A 19,501-nucleotide genomic window follows, 5' to 3' on the forward strand; every position below is an offset into this window, starting at 1 on the left:
GCCGCCTTCATTCACGAGGCAGTTAGACAACGCGAGCGTCTACTTCGATCACGAAGATAGGAGCAGACCTCCTTGATAGACTCTTATCAGAGCTCGTTCATTGATTTCTTCCAGCCAGACCATGCTGACTCCCACACCACGAGGCCCCATCATGATCGTGACACAGAGCCAACAACAGGACAGCTCAAACAGAGGGTTGATGAACAGATTACACTAAGGGATATTCCTTCCCTGTTCAGAGTTGACGCTCCACCGACACGGGTCACTGTAGCCCTTATCAGACGCAGAGCTACGACCAGGAGACGACGACCACGTCCGCGGGAAGCCGCCAGCACTCTATCTCTGACTTTATGCCCTCACTACAGTCTACCTCATCCCCCTTGACACTCTGATGATGAGGATGTTAGTGTTGTGTAGACGATCATCATTTTGACACGACTATGTAGCACTCAGCACTTATATTTGTATTATGCATTAGAGTGGATGCTCGTTTAGTAGCACCACCCCCACAGCTTGTTTGTATCAGGATTTTTCACAGTCTCATAGACCCATCGGTCTTTTGAAGACTTCATAAAATTTCCTTTTCTTTCTATCTCTCTCCCTCTCTCTCTCCCCCCCCTCCAAGGGCAGAGACAAAGGATGCTACAAGTAGTCTATGGATCAAATGGCTCAAGAAATAAATAATAAATATGGAGGACATTCCGAAGAGATAGTGGCAATAATGAACCTACTGCCAAACAAAACAATGGACAAAAGTCAAGCTGTCCTAAAAGGAAAGATACCCTCCTATAAAACTTTAATCCCTTGAGCAGAAATAATCTGTTATTAAGTGTTCATAGCTGTCCTGGGGCTAGGCAGGCTACCATCATGTTATGTGTCATTATCTGCTGTATCAGAACACCTTATTGTTTCCACATCTCAACTGTGTACATTGGCTTAATTCTGCTTTTCTGCCCTAATAAAACATTCCTGCAGTCCTCACTTCAGGCTAGGTACACCTACCTTTCTTCACAGTTTCATAATGGCATATTGCACTGTGTTCCATTACGCAAGCTCTTTCGCTCCATGCTTGAGTTGTTCTTGCAGCTATGCGCCTTATGAACTACTAGATCCCAAGAGGTGGTTGCCCCTAGCTGACTACCCATACACCTGAAAACCTTGCATAAATGACTTTTTTATTTTTCAAAGAAAGGAATGCTTGAAAGATTTCATACAAGACAACAGCCCCAAAGGTGCTGAGTATGAAAAAACCGGAAAAGGCTGAAAGAAAAACCGGCCTGTTCCAGAGAAGCACAGCTCACAGCCTAGGGGATCTCTAGAACTGGGGCTAACAGCCAACTGGGGGCACTATACAGCCAACGAATCCCTCGCGGAGTGAAGATGTTGAAAAACCCTACAGGCCAAGCCTTGCAGAAACGAGCACGCCTCTCAATAGTCGCCCTGAAGCTTGGAGTCCCACGCTCCCAAGTGGACCGTAGAGTGTAAATGATATCCTGCCAAATGGCAACCAAGGTAGCCGAGGGTGGAACCGGGCACTCTCCCATCACAACACTGCAGCGAGCCACCCAAATCTTCCAAGCCATGATGCTGGCTACCACCTCCCAAACACTGTCTTCCCTAGGAGGAGGAGCTAGGGCGTCAGGGGGGGCTGCCTCATGGAGTGCAATCCTCTGAATGCTCTGACCCTGTATCCGGTACGCTGGGGAGATCTCCTCAATCTGAAATGCGTGTCCTCCCTCTGTCAACCAAGCCACCATCCCCCAGGTGTAGTCTCTGTGAAGACCCAGCATACGTGTCATGATCCTAAGGGCTCTCATCCAGATCCTCGCTGCGCTATGACAGCTCCATAGGCAGTGTGGGATAGTTTCCAGGACACCATCTGAGCAGCAATGGCACTGCCCCTCCACTCGCATCTGATCCACCAACCACGGGCCGATGGGCAAGCCTCCGTGGGCTGCCAGCCAAAAGAAGTATGAAATCTTCCTCGGCCACAAGTTGGACCACAACCTCGTCCAAAACCTAGAGCGAACATCCCGGGGCACTCTCTGGGTCACCCAGTGTCTCTCCCTCGAGGGAGTCCATCTGAAGACTCCTGCCAATCCGTGTGGTGTAGGAAAAGAAAGGCACCTCATCTATCGTCTCAGCTAGGCCGCCCCTGGAGGGCCAGAACCACTCCCCCGGGTCGCACTGGACCTCCCCCAGGGGTCGACCCTCCCATAGGCAAAGGCGCCATCTCGAGGCGTTGTGCTCTGAGATACTGGGAGGATCAATGTGCCACTCCTTCCCCAAGCGTCCTACCACTCTGATCATCTGCCAATGTATCCCATCAAGACTCCCATCCATCTCAGGATCACTCCCAATGAGGGGCTGAAGTAGACCTCCAGGTCCTACACGGAAGAAGCCAAGGTGTGTGCTGCCGCGCTACATCAAAATCCTCAAGGGAACACCAGTACGAGAAAACTTCCCCAACCATCTACTGTCTCTCCAAATGTGAAGTCCTTCCCACCAGGACTCAGGAATGTTTAAGTCAATCTCGCCCATCCGCTGCCCTGCCCCTCTCAAATGCGCTAGGGCATCAAGCCTCGCCTCTGCTTCCATAAGTAGTCTGCTCCAGCGACCAAAAGACCCTGCTGGACCACTATCCCACTGTGCCCAACTAATGTGAGTCCGCTGCCCAAGCATACGTCCCTCCTGATCTCTGACCTCTGGGTGCCACATAAGGGACTAACGCTCGAACTCCTCTCTACATCTGGGCGGAGCACGGATGAGACCCCCTGCGAGTCTCTCCCAAACCCTGTGAAGACTCCTCATCAGGCGGGAGCCCTTCCTCGTAAGGGGGGCCTTTGAGAAGATCCATCTATGTGAAGGCTGCCACTGTCCCCCAGTACGTGGGGTGTTCCTCAGAATCCCACTCTATAAGAGGAGCTTCCAAGGCTCGGCACCTGGGGTGAGGCCACAAACCACCAACTTGCCTAGAGGGGCCCTACTCTGCATCTCCAGATCAATGATATCCAGGATCTTCCACGACGCGGCACCTGGGGTGAGGCCACGAACCACCAACTTGCCCAGAAGGGCCCTACTTTGCATATCCAGATCAATGATACCCAAGCCTCCCAGTGCCTACGGCATGATCACCGTCTGCCAAGCTACTCGGGCCCTAATGTTTCTCGTGCCGTCTGAACCTGCCCAGAGGAAGTTCCGTACCAACCATCGGAGCTGCCCAATGCATCCTCTGTGAAAGCACCAATAGGAGGCAATATACCAAGCAGTGACAAGAAGAACCTGGTTTGCCACTAAGGCGTGACCTGCGTGGGAGAGTTTGACCGAGCTCCAATAGAGAAGCTTGCACCGAACACTCTCAAGTACCGGGGCAATCTACTGCTCTACTGTAATGTCAATACCCACCTGGCATCCTAGGTATCTCGCTGTCTGGCCCCACGATATCCATCTGAAACCAAAGCCACTCCCCCACTCACGGATCTCTTGTATATCCTCAAAGCTCGTGAAGAAGCCTATGGATTTCGTCCAGTTGATCCGTGCCCTGAGGCCTCACAATAGATAGCCAAGGCGCCTCTAACTCTCTCTAGACTCGCCGTGGTGCCCTCAACATACAAGGCCGTGTCATCTGCAAACTCCAAGTCAAGGAGCTCCTCCTCCTGCCTGATTGCGAGCCTCAACCTTGTGAGACCCGCCACCTATGATCTCAAATAGTAGCCCAGAGCCTCCACTACAAACAAGAAGAGGAAGGGAGCTAGTGGGCAGCCCTGGTGAACCGAGCGAGAGAGAGGAACGGCCTCACCTGTGTGTCCTCCGATAATCATCTGACTAGAGCTCCCTGCGTATAGCGCTAAAACTCCTCTGACCCATCTGTCTGAGAAGCCCAATCTCCTCATAGTGCCCTCCAGGAAAGACCACTCCACCCTATCGTAGGCCTTCTCAAAGTCCAAGAGAAGGATGGCTAGTGGCTGTGACTCCTCCTTGGACCAATCCACTGCCTCCCAGAACATGAAGATGTTGTCAAGGATGCTGCGCTCCTCGACATGGATGATGTAAGTGAGATGAGGCCGTAACCGCAAACTCAAGACCTTGGCGAGGATCTTGTATGTAGTATCAAGAAGAGTGATCGGCCTCCAATGTTGAATATCTGGCCTATCTCCCCCTTTCGGGATCAAACAGAGCCACCCCCTGCACAAGGACTGAGGGAGAAGGCTTGTGTAAAATCTCCTGGCAAGCTAAAACAGAAAGGGGTGGAGATAATCTCCCAAAAGTTCCGAAAGAAGACCGGAGTCAAGTCATCCTCCCCCGGGCACTTCTGGGTCAGGAGAGCCTTAAGGGCTTCCCAGAGCTCCTCATCTGTGAAAGGCTCCTTAAGTCTGCTGCATAAGTCCCGCGAGACTACTATTGGAACATGATCCCAAACTAGCTCTAGGCCACAAGACCAGCTCGGATCATCCTCTCTGCCTGAAAGAGCTGGCTTGGAGATTTTCGTTTGTCTCCACAAGGTTGGAGAAGTGGTCTCCGGAGGTGTTTGATGCTATTTTGGGTAATCAAATTATGCTCAGGATGGACAAGTGGATGGGACCACAGGGACTAGATCTTTGGTACGCCCATGGCGCGGAGGTGAACTTTCATCTGAGCTTCACGCACGAGGAGGTGGTGTGTGGTTTGGCGACAGGAGTTATTAGATTGCCGATGGAGGCAAAGGTGGAGCAGGCACACTTTTGGCCCCTCTAGGCGTTTGCAGAGTTGTTCGAGGTGGAAGCCTCCTTCACGATGAAGTGGGCACGAAAGATCGGTATTGAGCTGGTATCCACCCTAGTACGACGCCGCACAGACACTGACTACTCGCCCTCTAAACCCCCGGCAAAATCACACAAGGCAGTCTTTCTAGGACAGGCACCCACTCACAAGAGAGCCTTGTTTCCGACTCCCCCGTTCTCATGAGCTGGACCGTATTGAGCCAGTACACGGGCTCCACGACCGTGTTCGTAGTCAGCCGTAGTACCTGATGCTCCGGCAGGAGTTGCAGAGGGTAGTGGTAGGGCGGGCAGTGGACATCCTTATGTTTTAGGAGCACATGTTTTCAGCAGCAGACATCAGACGACACTATCACCTTCTCGTAGGGAGAGGTCCAGAGGAGTGGTCTCCCGCAGTAGGATAGAGCGGAGGGATCTGCATCTCAGTCTTACAGACTTTGGCTTTAGAGGTCTACGATCAGGGCGAGCTCATCCCAGGACGGGCAGTTTGGATCGGAATTCGGACAGGAGAGTCTAGGATTGGAATCCTGAACGTGTATGCAACGTGTAGACAGCATCGCTCGGCCTTTTGGAGGAGGATGTCAGAGTGTCTTCCGGATGTTGACTCTTGGATTGTTGGAGGGGATTTCAACAACTTGGAGTTTGGGGAAGACAAGCAGGGCGACGCCTCGTTCTCAGAGATGCTAGCAGCAGAGCGTAGTACCTGGGAGTAGTTCATTTTCATGATCAGTGGCAGAGACCTGTGGAGAGAGCCTGAGTTCAGTAGGACTCCTGGCAGACTTCTCTTCGCCTTTGGACAGAGGAGACACGATGGATTGCTCGAGATTACTGCCTCTATGTTGGGGACTGGGCATTGCACAGAGGCGGTTCTACCAGGATTCTGGCACATACCACGATGTCTGACCACTCTCCAGTGGTACTTCACTTGGATCAGCCCCGCTGAGGTCTCCCCTAGAAGGGGGTCCGCATTCCAAAGGACCTCTTGCAGGATGAGGAGATTCAGCAGGTTATGGTAGAGATCTGCGAGCACTTAGAGATGGCACCGAGTGAGGGCTAGGCTGCGTGGGTGGCAGATGCGATTCAGAGGAGCAATGTGGAGCTGCAAGCTCACGGCCTTAGGCGGAGGAGGACCCTTTAGGAGCGCGAGCGGGCTTTGAGGAGAGAACTCGCCTCCATTGAGAGGCTCAGGGAGCAGGACTCAATTTCTCAGTGGCTTAGTGACAGATTGGAGAGCGCTCGTCTCGAGCTTTAGGACACGGAGCTGCAGCGGGCTGAGTTCTCCTACCATTCCTCCTGGGCCCGATGGGTACAACAGGGAGACAGGATGACGAAGCAGTTCTTTCAGACCACTGGGCCCCGATCGACCGGCACACAGCTACAGCATCTTCGGGACTCGCAGGACATCATGCACACTGACCCGCAGGAGATTCTTGACATGACTATGCACTGATCAAACCCCCCTTTCAGGACTGAAGGACCATGAGCGTGACCTCCAATGGTAGAGGGTATAAGTTCGGGATCTCCAAATAGTTCCAAGATCCTAACCTCCGGAAGTACCGCATTAAGGGACGCCCACACCAAAAGTTGGGAGCTGCTGGCCGGGAAGACGAGCGTCGTCCCTTAGGATCCCTCTCTGAGCGAACCTGCTGCTGCGATGAGGAAGCAGAAGGGGGCGTCGTCGTTCCCTTGCCTGATGGCAAGGGTGTCGAAGCGGAAGAAGCTGCTACTAAAGCGGAGAGGGGGGCAGCAGGAGAGTGAGAGGTAGGGACGCGGGGGACGGAGGACGGGGGACGAGTGGTGAGAGTGACCATAGAAGGGGGAGCTGAGGGGGGAGGAGGGGGCCGAGCGAACCCTGGAGCGAGAGGGGAAAGTGAAGAGGAGAAGGGAGAGGGTTCCGAGGGGGGAAGGGGGAGGAGGAGGGAAAAGGACGACCACAGGACCCCCTGCTGATCACGCTCGCCGGGGCTCTAGATCGGCTCCTCCGCGGCTCTCGTCGGGCTAGCATCTGCGGCTTCCGCCATCGTCGCATCTGGAGCTCCTGGAGAACTGTGTTGCTACAAGGGTGGGTGCGGAGGCTGAAATTCCGAAGTTGGAGGATCAGCTGGATGAACAATCGCCTCTAATGCTCGGAGAGGTAGCTCCTGTTGTTCCTCTTTCGAGGCCTCTCAATCAACCCTGTCCCTCTTCCTACGGCTGGCCCTCTGTCTGCGGTGTTTGCGGGTCTGCTTGCTTGATTTCTTGTTTTTAACCTCTGTTTAGTTCCCTTCCGAGGGAGTAACCCATGGAGTCTGAGACTCCTGCTGCTCCTGCCTAGGAGGGTGCTGAACTCGGACATGTTGACTCTGCCTACTCTGTGGAGGAGGGGGGAGAGGCGCACGAGGGAGGCCACGGGGGAAATCTCTGGCGAGGTGACCCATCTGTCTGCATCGAAGACACTGGTCTGGTAACCCAGAGATCTCCACCCTCTAGCGAAGTGTGCCCCCTTCCAGGGTCTCGAGAAGGATCAGCTCTGGAGGGACTCCGGACTCTCCACCACCAGTCTGATCCTAGGGACTCCATCATCTGCTAGAACGGAGGCGGCCGTCTCTGACAGGGACTTGAACATTGTGCCAAATGCCCGACCAATGGAGGGAAGGATGGCTCGATACTCCTTGGAGAGCCCTGGGAAGCGGAGTGTAACCGGAAGCCGTGAAACATGATGTGTCATATCCATCCCCTCCACTGTGAACCCATGATACCAAAGAAAGAGCTAGACAAGGTGGGGGCCAAGGAGTATGGGGCTCTGCTCCACAAGTGTTGAGGCGGTGTCAGGGGAGCTCAACTGGATGAGGAAAACACCTCATTCATAGATGGTGACCTCCAGGATGTGGTCACCCTCTAATGTCAAGCTCGCCTGAATCTACTCTCGCACCTGTCTCCGTGTAGGCATGAGGCCCACAATTCTGCCCACAAGCGCCTTGTCCTGGACGGACTGGACTGCCTACTGTACCTGTTGCTTGTCAGCTGGGGAAAAACGAACCTTAACGGCTGTGGGAGTCGAGGGTGCTGCCATAGAGCCCCTCTAGCCAAACCAAAGGTCACCACCAAGATTTTCTTTCACCATAACAAACACGAATGCTCCCGCTATAGGGAGGCAAATGAAAAAGGACAAAGCAGAGAGGCGGAGGAGAGAGAAGGAGAGGGCAGGGGGGGAAGGAGGGAGCAAGGGGAGGAGGAGGAGGAAGGAATGAAGAAATGGAAGGAGACCGGAGAGGCGGGAGAAGAGGAGAAGAAGACGGTGGGGGGAGGCCGAATGACGGGGAGGGCGTGTTGGCGGAAGGGCAGAAGGGCAGGAGGAGGTGCGAGGCGGCAAGGAGGGGAGGCAAGGAGGCGGAAGGAGGGGAGGAGCGGGGGCGGGGGAGCAGCAAGGGGAGGCGAAGCGGGGAAGGCAGCGGGCGGGGGGCGGAGGTGGAGCGGGGGAGAAGGCATGGCGGGGGACGGAGGTGGAGCGGGGAAGGCAGGGCGGAGCAGAGAGGGGGGAGGGGCGAGGCAGAGCAAGGGTGAAGGTGAGGACGAGGGCGAGGCAAGGAGGCAGGGCGGGCAGCGGGCGGAGCAAACAGGCCACTGCGGGCAGCCTACAGGCCGCTGCGGGCAGAGGGGGGGAGCTCACCGAGCAGCTCTTCCATCCAAGAGCCTGCACATGGTTCGCACCTTACATCATGTTTGCTCTCACTTGGAGAGGGGGGGTACCCAGAAATCTTCAAAGGATGGCTCGCATAAATGACATTTAGAAAGAAAACCTCAGGCTGGCCCCTCCTTTAAGTCACAAAACTGCTGCTCTTTACTTCAAAGAGCATCACAACTTTACCACCACATTTACAACACTGACCTGCCATCCACCTCACAAAGCAGCTATATTTACACTTGGGTAAATCAAGACCAGACCCCAGCTAGAATCCAACAGTAGAAGCAAAGCACAAAACATACTTGGACCAGTGCTGAATGAAGATAAAAATTGGAAGGCATGATGTTCGCCCCAATGATGCCAGCAGCTACATACAAAGTTTCTCCTTTCAGCCTTGGAAGCATTCCACTAAAAACTGCAGATGTTGCAGCATTATTGTGCAAAGCCTCAACAACAAAACATAAAAGAACAACACCCATGATGCTTGTGGCAAAAAGCTCTGCATTGTGGATCCCCTGCAAGCTCACAACATAGCAAACCATCAGCAATTACATATCCACACCACCAAAAGTCAGCAAAATGCTGCCCAGAACACAATTTTCCTAGCAAGCACAGTGTGTCGTTATCAATTGTGCTCTTTTGGAATGTAATTATCAGTGAGTATAGGTAGATGCTAACACATTCCCTGACTCAAAATGAAATAATCCATGACATTTATGATTTACATTTATAGTATATGTAAGATCACCCCAAAGAGAAACTACCTCTAAAGCAGAGCAGCCTATATGGCCTAAAACTTTGTCACAATAAACATGTTTAGTTGTTAAATGCATTCCTGAAAGCTACCTGTGTTAGGCTAAAATGGGGAAATCCGCTGCAAGCAGCATCTAACAACCCACAACGTGCAGAAGTAGACTTTGAATTACAGACAAATATCTCCTAGCTGAAATGACCTTTTGTTCCTTTTGAACCCATAGCTCAATGCAATAACGTAAATCCCTATATGCACCAGGCACCTTAACTTGTCGTTATTTCTTTGAGATGAATAACCTCAATCTAGTATCTAATGGTTTTGAACTTCCGTTCTATCATGACATCTCATGGAAGCTAAGATCCTGGGGATCTTATACGTACACTTTACACATTCTGTAGTTAGTCGAGCTCAACAGACTTTTAAATGTGAGATTCTGGAGGGGAACTGCCCTTATTTGCTGCTTGAGCCTCGTGGAAAGTCACAATACAAAGAAATCAGCAGCCTAACTAAGTAAGCAACCAATGCAGCAGAGAGAGGACACATTTGGTCCACCAATCTGACCAGAGACATAGGGGTCCGGGGACATGCCGTCAGGAAGCTTTGATGACCAGCACTGTGATTACCGACATGCTGGCTTGCTGCCATTGCATTCAAGCCATAGTTACAGAGAAATACGCTCCCAAGGGCTTCAAAATGTGCCTGCATTCCCAGATTCCACCATTCTAACATGGCATTGTGAAGCACCAGCTCAGGAAAAGACTATGAATCCATTCTGAGAGTCACGCTAATGAGATTTCCTGAAAGAAAGCCAACAATCCCATCTAAAAAACACTTTTAGGTCTTCACTGCTAACATTGATCCCCTCCAACCGATGTGTCCCTTGTCCCCAATTGTTTGTGTGCACTTCAAGGCTTGTATGAACAATCTGTAATGTACATTTTTCTAATGTATTCTGCTGATGAGGAAATACCATGATGACATGGCATTCTTGTTCCTGTTCCCATCTCTCTCAAGGATGCTTTTGTTCCTCGATCCTCCCATACGTACCCTTGTGGATATCACACAGCCACACAGGATGCCTACTTTAGGATAGCGCTAATTTGGCTCCTCTCTATCTAGATCTGAAGTCTCCTCCCTAACCTCTAGTCTCAGATTTATATCTTCCAGCCCCTTCTATTTGAGGTCAAAACAAAAAAAGCGCTACTTGAATCATTCAGTTCTAACATGCAGTTGGCATAGCTATGTGAAGGCATGCAAAACTTTATCTATGAAACCACCTTTGTGGCTAGATCTGAGACTAGTTCTGTGGTTATGTCACGGGCATCCTCAGCCCGTGGCATGCTGGGCTGCAGTCAGCAAGCAGCCACACAGACAGCCACGTCAGCCAGCTGCCACATAGACTGCCACGCAGGCAGCAGCCAGCACAGCGCAGGCGATAGATACATCAGCAAAGGCACCATGTCAGCAAGGGACAGGCAGCGCCACGTCAGCAGCCACGTGGCAGGTGGGTGCAGCCAGCAGGTTGGCCTGCAGTCTTCCAGGTCGGCGGGCAGCAGGAAGGTGGTCCAAGGGGGCCTGTAAAAGGCAGCCCCCTTGGCCTTCATTCTGCATCCCACAGTGGGGCATCACAGCCTCAGTTCAGCAGCATTTAGGCCTCTCCGCAGCAGTCCAGCAGGGAGCCTCAGCCTCTACAGAGATCTAGTGAGGATTCACCTCCTCTAGGTAGTGTAGTCCATACAGTTTTGCAGTGAGGGTTGCGACCCCTCCATACAGATGTATTCAGCCCTTCGAGCATTCATTAATCAGTTGTATCTATTCCTCTTCAGAGGTCATATGCATTTCTCTCCCCACTCACATCCACGGTATCACTTTGTGTATTGAGTGCATCATCTAGCAGTTCAGAAATAGTATTGAGCAGAGGAGAGAGTGAGGATAGTCTATCTCCCACTACAAGTTAGATCTGCAAGCAATAACACATCAGGTTTCTTTACCTTGTTTATTTTCTGCCTTTTACTTCATGACAAGAGAGAAACATATGTTCCTATCTTTTGTTTATTAAGTTTTTTCGAAAAATAGTTTGTAATGCGAAAGATAAGAAGACAGAAAAACAAAAAATATGGCAAAGGATAGCTTATATTTCATGTGAAATGCATTAAATTTCATTTGTTGTAAAAAATATTCATTGGCGATCCAACACTTGCCACAATTCCCAAGCATCATATTTACTCATCCCTTTTAATTGTCTGTTAAAGGGTTCTTTCTAGATACTAGATAGTGTGACCGAATAATTTAATAGAGTACAAACAACTTTGATGGGCTTTTTTTTGTGTAACTGATATCTTTTTGTATCGGATGAAAATGCCATGTAGATCATAGACAAGAGCACTCATGTGTAGGAGAAAGTAGCACTGATAGGCTCACATGTAGCTATCATGGACAGCCCAGAAGATAGTAGCTAGAAAATAGCATGACAGTTATTTTTTGAGATGATATTTTGTATTGAATATATTTTGGAAATAACGACACGCTTGTATGGAGAACCCTATTTGCAGGAATTGATGACAAGAACTTTGCAACCAAATTCATGATTGGATGACCCATGGAGCTTGTATGAGGGCCTTGGAGCATGGAAAAGCAAGGGATGACAAGTAAAGCACGTGGAAAGGAACTACCAGATGGCCATCTATAAGAAGGGCAGCCATCCCCGATTCACAATCTATTTTTGTGCTCATCTCCTGAAGAAGAGGGCAGTTGATCGTGTTTGCATGAGCTATTTGCTCATTCCCAGTTATGTTTTTCTTGTTTCAATGATCACTAAATTCATGAAATCTGTGTGGGTGATTGGAATTGTGGAAACGCTTATTGTTTGATTCGTAAGTTATGCCAGAAAGAAGGCAAAACTGCCAAGTTGATGTTTAAAATATACCTTTGTAAGACTAGAACAAGTCCAATCATACAAATTTAGATTTTTTGTTGTTCTAAAGATCAAAAATCTACACAAAAAATAAAAGAGAAAATGAAAGAGAAGAAAAAAGAGGTAAACAAAAAGTTTTATGAAAAACAAAAGGAAGACATACTTAGCAAGCAAAGCAACACTTATGTCGTCATCAGTGCCCAAGCATAAGCAGCTATACTGGGTTTCTAAAGACCCGCGGAGTCTCTTGGGCCAAGTTGATGTTTGAAAGTTCTATTGCCTCAGTTTGTGAAAGTTCGGTTCAGTGTGTTGGTTGTGAATGAGTGTAGGAAAGCCCTGAAGGGTAGAAGTAAGCTAGGCTATGGGCATAACCAATGCAAGTAGATCAAAAGCTTATGTGATGCGTAAGAATAGCTCCATCATCATTAGGATCGTTGACAAGGGCTTTGTTTGAATAGCGCTTCTCTTTAAGGAGCCACAAATTACCCCATGTGGGCTTATATGATGGGGCACGTCTTGGTTGCCAAGAATCTATGGAATATTGTTACAGGAACTGAGGTCACACCCACTAGACCTCCTGCTTTTGGTACTACTCTTGCTTCTGTTACATCTAGTACCGCCTCAGGCTCATCTGGTGATGGGTCTAATGCTACTTCTGGTGCTGCTTCCTCTTCCACTACAAATACTTTGCCTCCTACTCATGAGCAGATTCAATGGGATGGACGTGATGCCAAAGCACATGCCTTGATTGCTCTTTCAGTGAAAATTGTTATTATCCCTCATATCCGTTCATGCAAGACAGCTAAGCGAGAATGGGATCAACTTGCCTCCTTATACCAGGTGCGGAATGAGGCTAGACTTGCGTATCTCCGCAAGCAGTTGAAGGAGTTAAACTTGAAGAGGGTGGTGATATGGATGCTTATCTTACCAGTGTGAAGAAATTGAAAGAGCGATTCGCAAATATTGATGAGGTAGTCTCCGATTCTCAGCTTGTATCCATGACACTTTGATGGATTGCATGATTCCTACCAAGGCTTTGCTACTAGTTTGCGGTTGGTTGCCATGGGCAATGCCAATCATTACTCCTTTGATGTCACATGCACCCCCACTTAGGTGCAATGTGACACACTTGCTACATCGACAAAGTGCAAATAGTTCCTATGATGGGATATTTTGTCAAATGCCGTGACCCCATCGTAAGCACTTGTAAAAGGATAGTCAAGCATGACCTATGTAGGTCAATCTTTCAGCCTGAGGTCAAGTCCTTGTTCACTTGTACCCACTGGAGAGCAGTAAGTTAGTGTCCCGTCTTAGAGTTCTAGGTAAGGTCTAGGTCTCAGCCTAGGATAGGAGCCCAAAAGGTTCCCCTCAGAGCCGAGCCAATGAGCTCCCATCAAGGGAGAATGGACAGGGGAAGGGCTGCCCTGTGTCCCTCCGTAGGCTGCTATTTATGGGGCAAAGGGCCCAACCAGGAAGCCCAAACCAACCAACTAGAAGTCGGCCAGTTTGGGGCTGGTTGGCTCAGCCCACAGCCCCCTATATAAATGGGGCGCTGCAGCCCTCATGGCTCATTCAGTTCCAGCCTCAGACTCCTCCAGAGAAGTTCCCCATCAGCCCTTTGTGCAGCCCCTATGCACTCCAGAACAAGCCCTGAACAACAACAGACTTCAGCAGTCCACACCAGCCTGCCTGGAAGGTGTACACGCAGCACTACAGTCAAAGGATTTGGAGCAGCCAACGGAGTAAGGTTTGGGTGTTGTTTCATCAGCTCTTTGAAGTTCTCTTTTGCTGTTTGCACAGCTCACTTCGCAGCTCTATGTCTCAGTCATATCTCAGCTCTCTCTCAGCTTTTGTTACTCTCAGCTTTCACTCTCTCACTCACGGAGTAACCCTGCATTCCAGTGGACAGCAAAAAGCCTATCCTTGCCTTGCACAAGTGCCCTACATCGTCAGTGTGGACAGCATCAAGGTCTCGGTATTGGTTGGAGTTGCCTCTCAGGTCATTGGGCCTGCAACACGTGTGCACAGTGTACTCTTCAAAAGCGTATTTCCGTGCTCCCCTGATTGGGGAAGGGGGCCCTCAGTGGGTACAGGGACCCAATCGATTGTCGTCTCTATTCTCTCTCGACCCTCATCTCCTTTCTCTCTCTATGGTGCATAACTCTAATTCCTCCCTAAAGGTTTAAAGAAGGTCTTGCTGTGATTACACGATTAGATAACCGTTGCTTGTTACATTGGTATCAGAGCTTCGGTCTCTATCCAACTTGACTACCGCGAGTGTATGGTTGTGTTGAGATCCGGAAAGGACACACAATCAAGCGCCATGGAAGGTTCGGAGAAAGATGTCATATTTGGAGACTACGAGGAGGAGAAAGACAACCAAAAATAAATGCTTATGCCTAGTGCTCAAGAGATGATGGAGAATCATCTGGCGCAGAACCGGATCCTCCTACAGCAAGTTGAAAACATGCAGAACAGCTCGAAGAAAGCAAAAGACAGCTTGACTAGACAAGACAACGTCCTGACGAAAGAGAGGTAGAAAAACCTCTTAAAGAAAGAGGAACCACAAATTTTGAAAAACTGCTCTTGTCGATACATGAGGAACGCAAAAATTAGGAGGCACTGCGACGCGCAAAGCTCACCCAAGCAGAGAGGCAACAAAAACTAGGCTGAGAGGCAATGCTTCTCCAACACAAACAAATGTTAACCACTATGTAGGCCGGTTTGAGCGAGGCAGCAATCACCACCACAACTTCGTCATCGACAAAGGCAATGCCACTCACCCGGTCCACACCAAATTTTGTTAAGTATGATGGCAAGTGTGACCACTCATCTATCCTTCAATTTATTCATTAGTTCGTCTCTCACTTTCCATAAGCGTGAATCAAAGATGAGCAAGACAAAGTCCACCTCACAGGTCCTCATCTTACTGGTGAGGCAGTTACCAGGTGGCAACATTGGGCTACAAAGCATACTGACCCAACAACTTATAAGACGAATTTCGTTTGGGCAATGTTTGTTACCGATCTCAAAGCCCGTTTTCTACCGCCGCAATATATGCTTTACCTAGAGGAATGTGGATGACATGCTTGTGACTAGGACACATGCTAAGCAAATTGCAAATTCCATCCTCATGAGAGAACTAGTGACTAAGGTCTAGAGGAGGTAGTATTACCTGAGCAATGATTGGTCGTGGAGATCAATCAAGAGCTTTGATTGGTCCATCACCAAGCTCGTGTAGTCAGTGCATAGAAGGGCACGTGGCGGGCAATAGTTTGCATGCAAGACATGGAGATATCTTGTGGCGGTTTGCATGGGCCTCAGCAATGGTCGAGGTGGCGAACAGTTCTACTCTCCTATTTATCTGCAAGAACGCGATCCCTGAGGTTCTTTTTTCACCGACCTGTGCACGCTCGGGTGTGTGTTATAAAAGTCAATTCTAGAGACTTACTTATAGGGTTGATAGTAGAATAGTAGAGGTTGTCATGATTTTGTGAGCTCCAACAAGGTTAGTCGACCTGAGGAGACTTCCATGGCCATTTTGATCGTTTGAATTCTGAAAGTGTCTTCTCTGATCGCGCACCAATTGGTGATAATAGAAGGAATATACGAGTCGATTGTTGAGCAAAGTTCTCTGTTGTTGCATGAGAGTATTCGTCATTTTATGCAATCTACTTGTCTTTCATTTCATGAGAAGTCAATTGTTTATATATCTTTCAGCAAGGTGGTAGAGAGAATGATACGTGAGATCACAATGAAGGGGAATGCCCTTGCATTCATGTCCTTTGACATCACTCAAGATCCATCTTCCCATTTAGACCTACCCTTATCCTATGACCCTTACATCACTCAAGGTCCATCTTCCCATTTAGACCTACCCTTATCCTGTGACCCATGCACCTATTATTTAATGCACTCTAATGCTACCATCCCCTTTTCTATTAATGCACTCGTGAGGGTCAAGGAAGAAGGCATGGACGCTATCAGGAAGAGCAGCTTAGCCTTCCTCACATCATAAGTTGGGCTGTATTTATACCTTCATGTCTAAAAGTGTGAGTTAGAAGGTCACTGCCCCACCTGTGAGCCCCCGATTTGAGGGGACAATGGGGCAGAAGACCATAGGGGGTAGAGGAAGAAAAAAAAGGCAGCACACCTACCTGACAGGGAACCTGCACAGCAGCAAGTTGATGGCGCGGCATCCTAGGCCCCTCTTGGACCAGCATATGGGCGGCATTGGGGACTGCAGCAGCAGCCCATGTGCTGGGCACATGGGCCCTAATATAGGCCTGGCCCAAGCCGGCCAGATCAGCCAGTAAAGGCCGACCCAGCCTGGTCGGTTGGGGGCCTTGCAGGTCGGTGCATAGGACAGGGAGCCGACTCCTTGGTCGGCCAGTTTGAGGGGGCCTAGCCCCTCCTATAAAAAGCCCCCATTCCCCCTCATTCCTCATGACCTGCACAGACAGCCTTGCACACAGGCAAGTGCGCAGAGGGAGAGGAAGAGGCTCAGCCATTGACAGCATCTCAGAGCTGTTTGTACACGCTCATCCTTGAGCTTTTGTTTGCCCACTTTTGTGGAGGACTATATCTGAGTTTCTGTCCTATCTCTCTTTCAGTTTTTCTGTACTATATCTGAGTTTCTGTCCTATCTCTCTTTCAGTTTTTCTGAGTGTTGTATGAGCTAGATAGGGAGTGAGGTGTGAGTGATTCTATCCTCTATTTCCAACATTTCTTGTATCTCACCATGAGCTTGGAATACTCCAATATGGTTCTATTTCTCCTCTTAGCGAGAACAGTTTATTGACTCTTGAGATATAGGCTTTGAATGACACGTGGTCAACCTATAGTCTTCACAAGCACTTGCAGCTTGAATGAAGAGAATGTGGAGTGTGGATACCTTTTCTAATTAGCCGTCTCTTCTAGTGCTACCCTTCGTCACAACTGTGTTTGCCTTCGTGTTGATAGAAACTCAATACAAAGACTTTTGTATAAATGGATGCTTAAGTATGTCTGGGTGCTTGGATATGTATGTTGAGATCACTTGTCTATACTATGGTCTATACCTGTTCTTGAGTTTTGATGACGTCGATGGGGATGCCACGGTAGCTAGTCCATGCCATGTGAGATGGAGTTATATGTTTTTAAATCTTGTGAGGGACTGTCGTAAGATTGAAGCTGCACTACTTCATATGTTTTCAAAGGATGAGTTTGGGCGTTCTTGTATTCATCTAGATACATGTTCTTGCCATATTGAACATGCAAATTTCACCTTGTGTTGCGGCTATATTGCAATAAAATTCTTCTATCTTAATTGGTGCATTGCCCTACTAGCTATCGTTTCTAAGCATCTTTTACTTAGAAATGCTTGTTTGAGAGAGAGGAAAATGAAATACTATAGTCTTCACAAGCAATTGTAGCTTGAATGAAGAGAATGTGGACTACTTTTTTCATTAGCTTGTTCGTTTAGTGCAAGCCTTGAGTCCCTTCAAGGTGGTTGGGTTGCAAACAAGCATCAAGGTAGGATGGCCAAAGAAGAAAGAGTGCATTCCTCAAGCACCACAAGTATTCAAGGATCTGGAGTCACTCTTCACTCTAATCCACGTCAAAGTAGTAAAGATAACCGTGCCAGCGCAACTTTGGCTAAGTCATTTGGGAGTGAAGCTGACTTTGCTAGGTATGACACAAAAATAGTGCTTGTTTCTTTGCTCAATCAGTTTGAGAGAGATTTTCCTGTCAACCTCACAAAAGGCAACAGGAAGTGCATCCTAACTTCCATGCAATTTTTAGGTAAGCTTGCCAACTGGTGGGACAAGTAGCGCACCGACCGTTATGACTTTGATTGGGAAATAGCCATATATGATTAAGAGGATTTCATCAAGGATCTCTATACCATATTCTTTTTGCATGGACTACAGGCTTAGTTCTTTGACAATATCCCAATAAGTCGGATGCGAATCTTTTCTCGAAAGTGATAACATAGTTACAGAGTATTGGGAAAGGGAGTTTGTCTAAGATCACATATTCAGTGATATATTGGAAGCTTCAGGCCACATTCTTTGGGACGCTCAAAGTTTGAGCTCATGAGTGAAACTCAAGGACCTAAAGCCCCGAAGTACCAAGATTCCACAACATTTCAGAAGGCTAAGTAGGATCAAATAGGAAATGCGGTGGTTTCCTCAATGTTGAAGCAGAATATGATGGCTCCTTTTTTAAATTGACTAGCACCTTGGAAAGCTACGTGGCAATAAATGGCAAATATTGTGGTTTTCTCAATGTCAAGGAGAAGAAAAGGCTTGACAAGGAGTGTCTCTATTATCATTTCCATGGACACTATAGGACACATTGTCCTACTTATGTCGACACGAAATTGCAACCCTACCACAAGCAAGATCTTCAACCCTAGGGTTAGTTCCTGCCATTAATATGGTGGTATAAACTCGGCAGAAGGAAGGACAATCAAGGCTTTCAATCCAGTGTGTCACTGTTCTGGTCATGATATTTCCTTCGATCAAGATTTACAAGTCAAACAACCAATCAAAGAACTCCTTATTTGCTCTACCCAGACATGCAACAGGGACATTACGATTTTCTTTGATAGAGGTAGCTTTGTGGATCCTATAGACAAACATTTGGTGGCTAGAGTTGACCTAACAATCGAGAAGTCATTGTAAGTACTCAATCCACATTTTTGTTGAGCTATATTTTGGACATAGGCTTTCTTAAACCGTGTGACTATTGTTACATGGAATATTTGTTGGTCACCACATGGAGTGTTTGGCAGGTTTTAATGTCACTGTGTGTGGAGTCTGTACGGAGGGTTTTGTAAACCCAACTATACTATGGAGTACAAAGGGAGGGAGGATGTCTTGTGGGATTTTGGTTGTGCCTCTTTTTGATTTTGGTTGTGCCTCTTTTCACACCGGTTGGGTGCTAGCCTTCGTCATGGCTGAGTCTACCCTTCACCTCCGGAGTGCCAACAGAGACTTGGTTCGAAGACTCTGTATAAATGGATGCTCAAGTATGTGTGGGTGTGTGGATTTGTATATGTGAGTGCATATGTTTATACTATGGTCTACACCCACTGTTGGGCACTGATGACATCAGTGGGGATGGCATAGTAGCTAATCCCTACTATGCGTGATGGAGTTTATGATTTTCAACCTTATGAGTGACTATCATGAGATTGAAACTGCACTATGTTGTGTTTTTAGAGGATAAGTTTGGGCATGTTCGTGGATTCATCTAGATATGTGCCTCTTTTTCACATCGGTTGGGTCACCACAACTCAAGACATGTAATTAGCTGCGTTTGTGTAGGGTCACGCTCCCATGGAGGGGGGTAAGAATGGTTAGTTTTAAAAATGGGCAGCTCCAAATGCGAGTACACCAGCTCGGGGAGGCTGCCAATTACTAAGG

The 19,501-nt window shown here is 48.6% G+C and overlaps 1 protein-coding gene across 1 annotated transcript in view; it reads right to left on the bottom strand.

Annotated features, from left to right (window-relative positions):
* EIN2 (NRAMP metal ion transporter family protein) overlaps window positions 1–19,501 on the bottom strand; it is a 94,999-nt gene that overhangs the window by 36,088 nt on the left and 39,410 nt on the right. The window contains exon 4 of the mRNA XM_087383239.1: window positions 8,724–8,936. Within this exon, the coding sequence (XP_087239365.1) occupies window positions 8,724–8,936 (213 nt within the window). The remainder of the gene's footprint in view (window positions 1–8,723; window positions 8,937–19,501) is intronic.

Source organism: Dipteris shenzhenensis, chromosome 12 (assembly GCF_047967505.1).
Source record: "Dipteris shenzhenensis isolate YYH24624 ecotype China chromosome 12, Dip_SZ_1.0, whole genome shotgun sequence".
NCBI lineage: Eukaryota > Viridiplantae > Streptophyta > Polypodiopsida > Gleicheniales > Dipteridaceae > Dipteris > Dipteris shenzhenensis.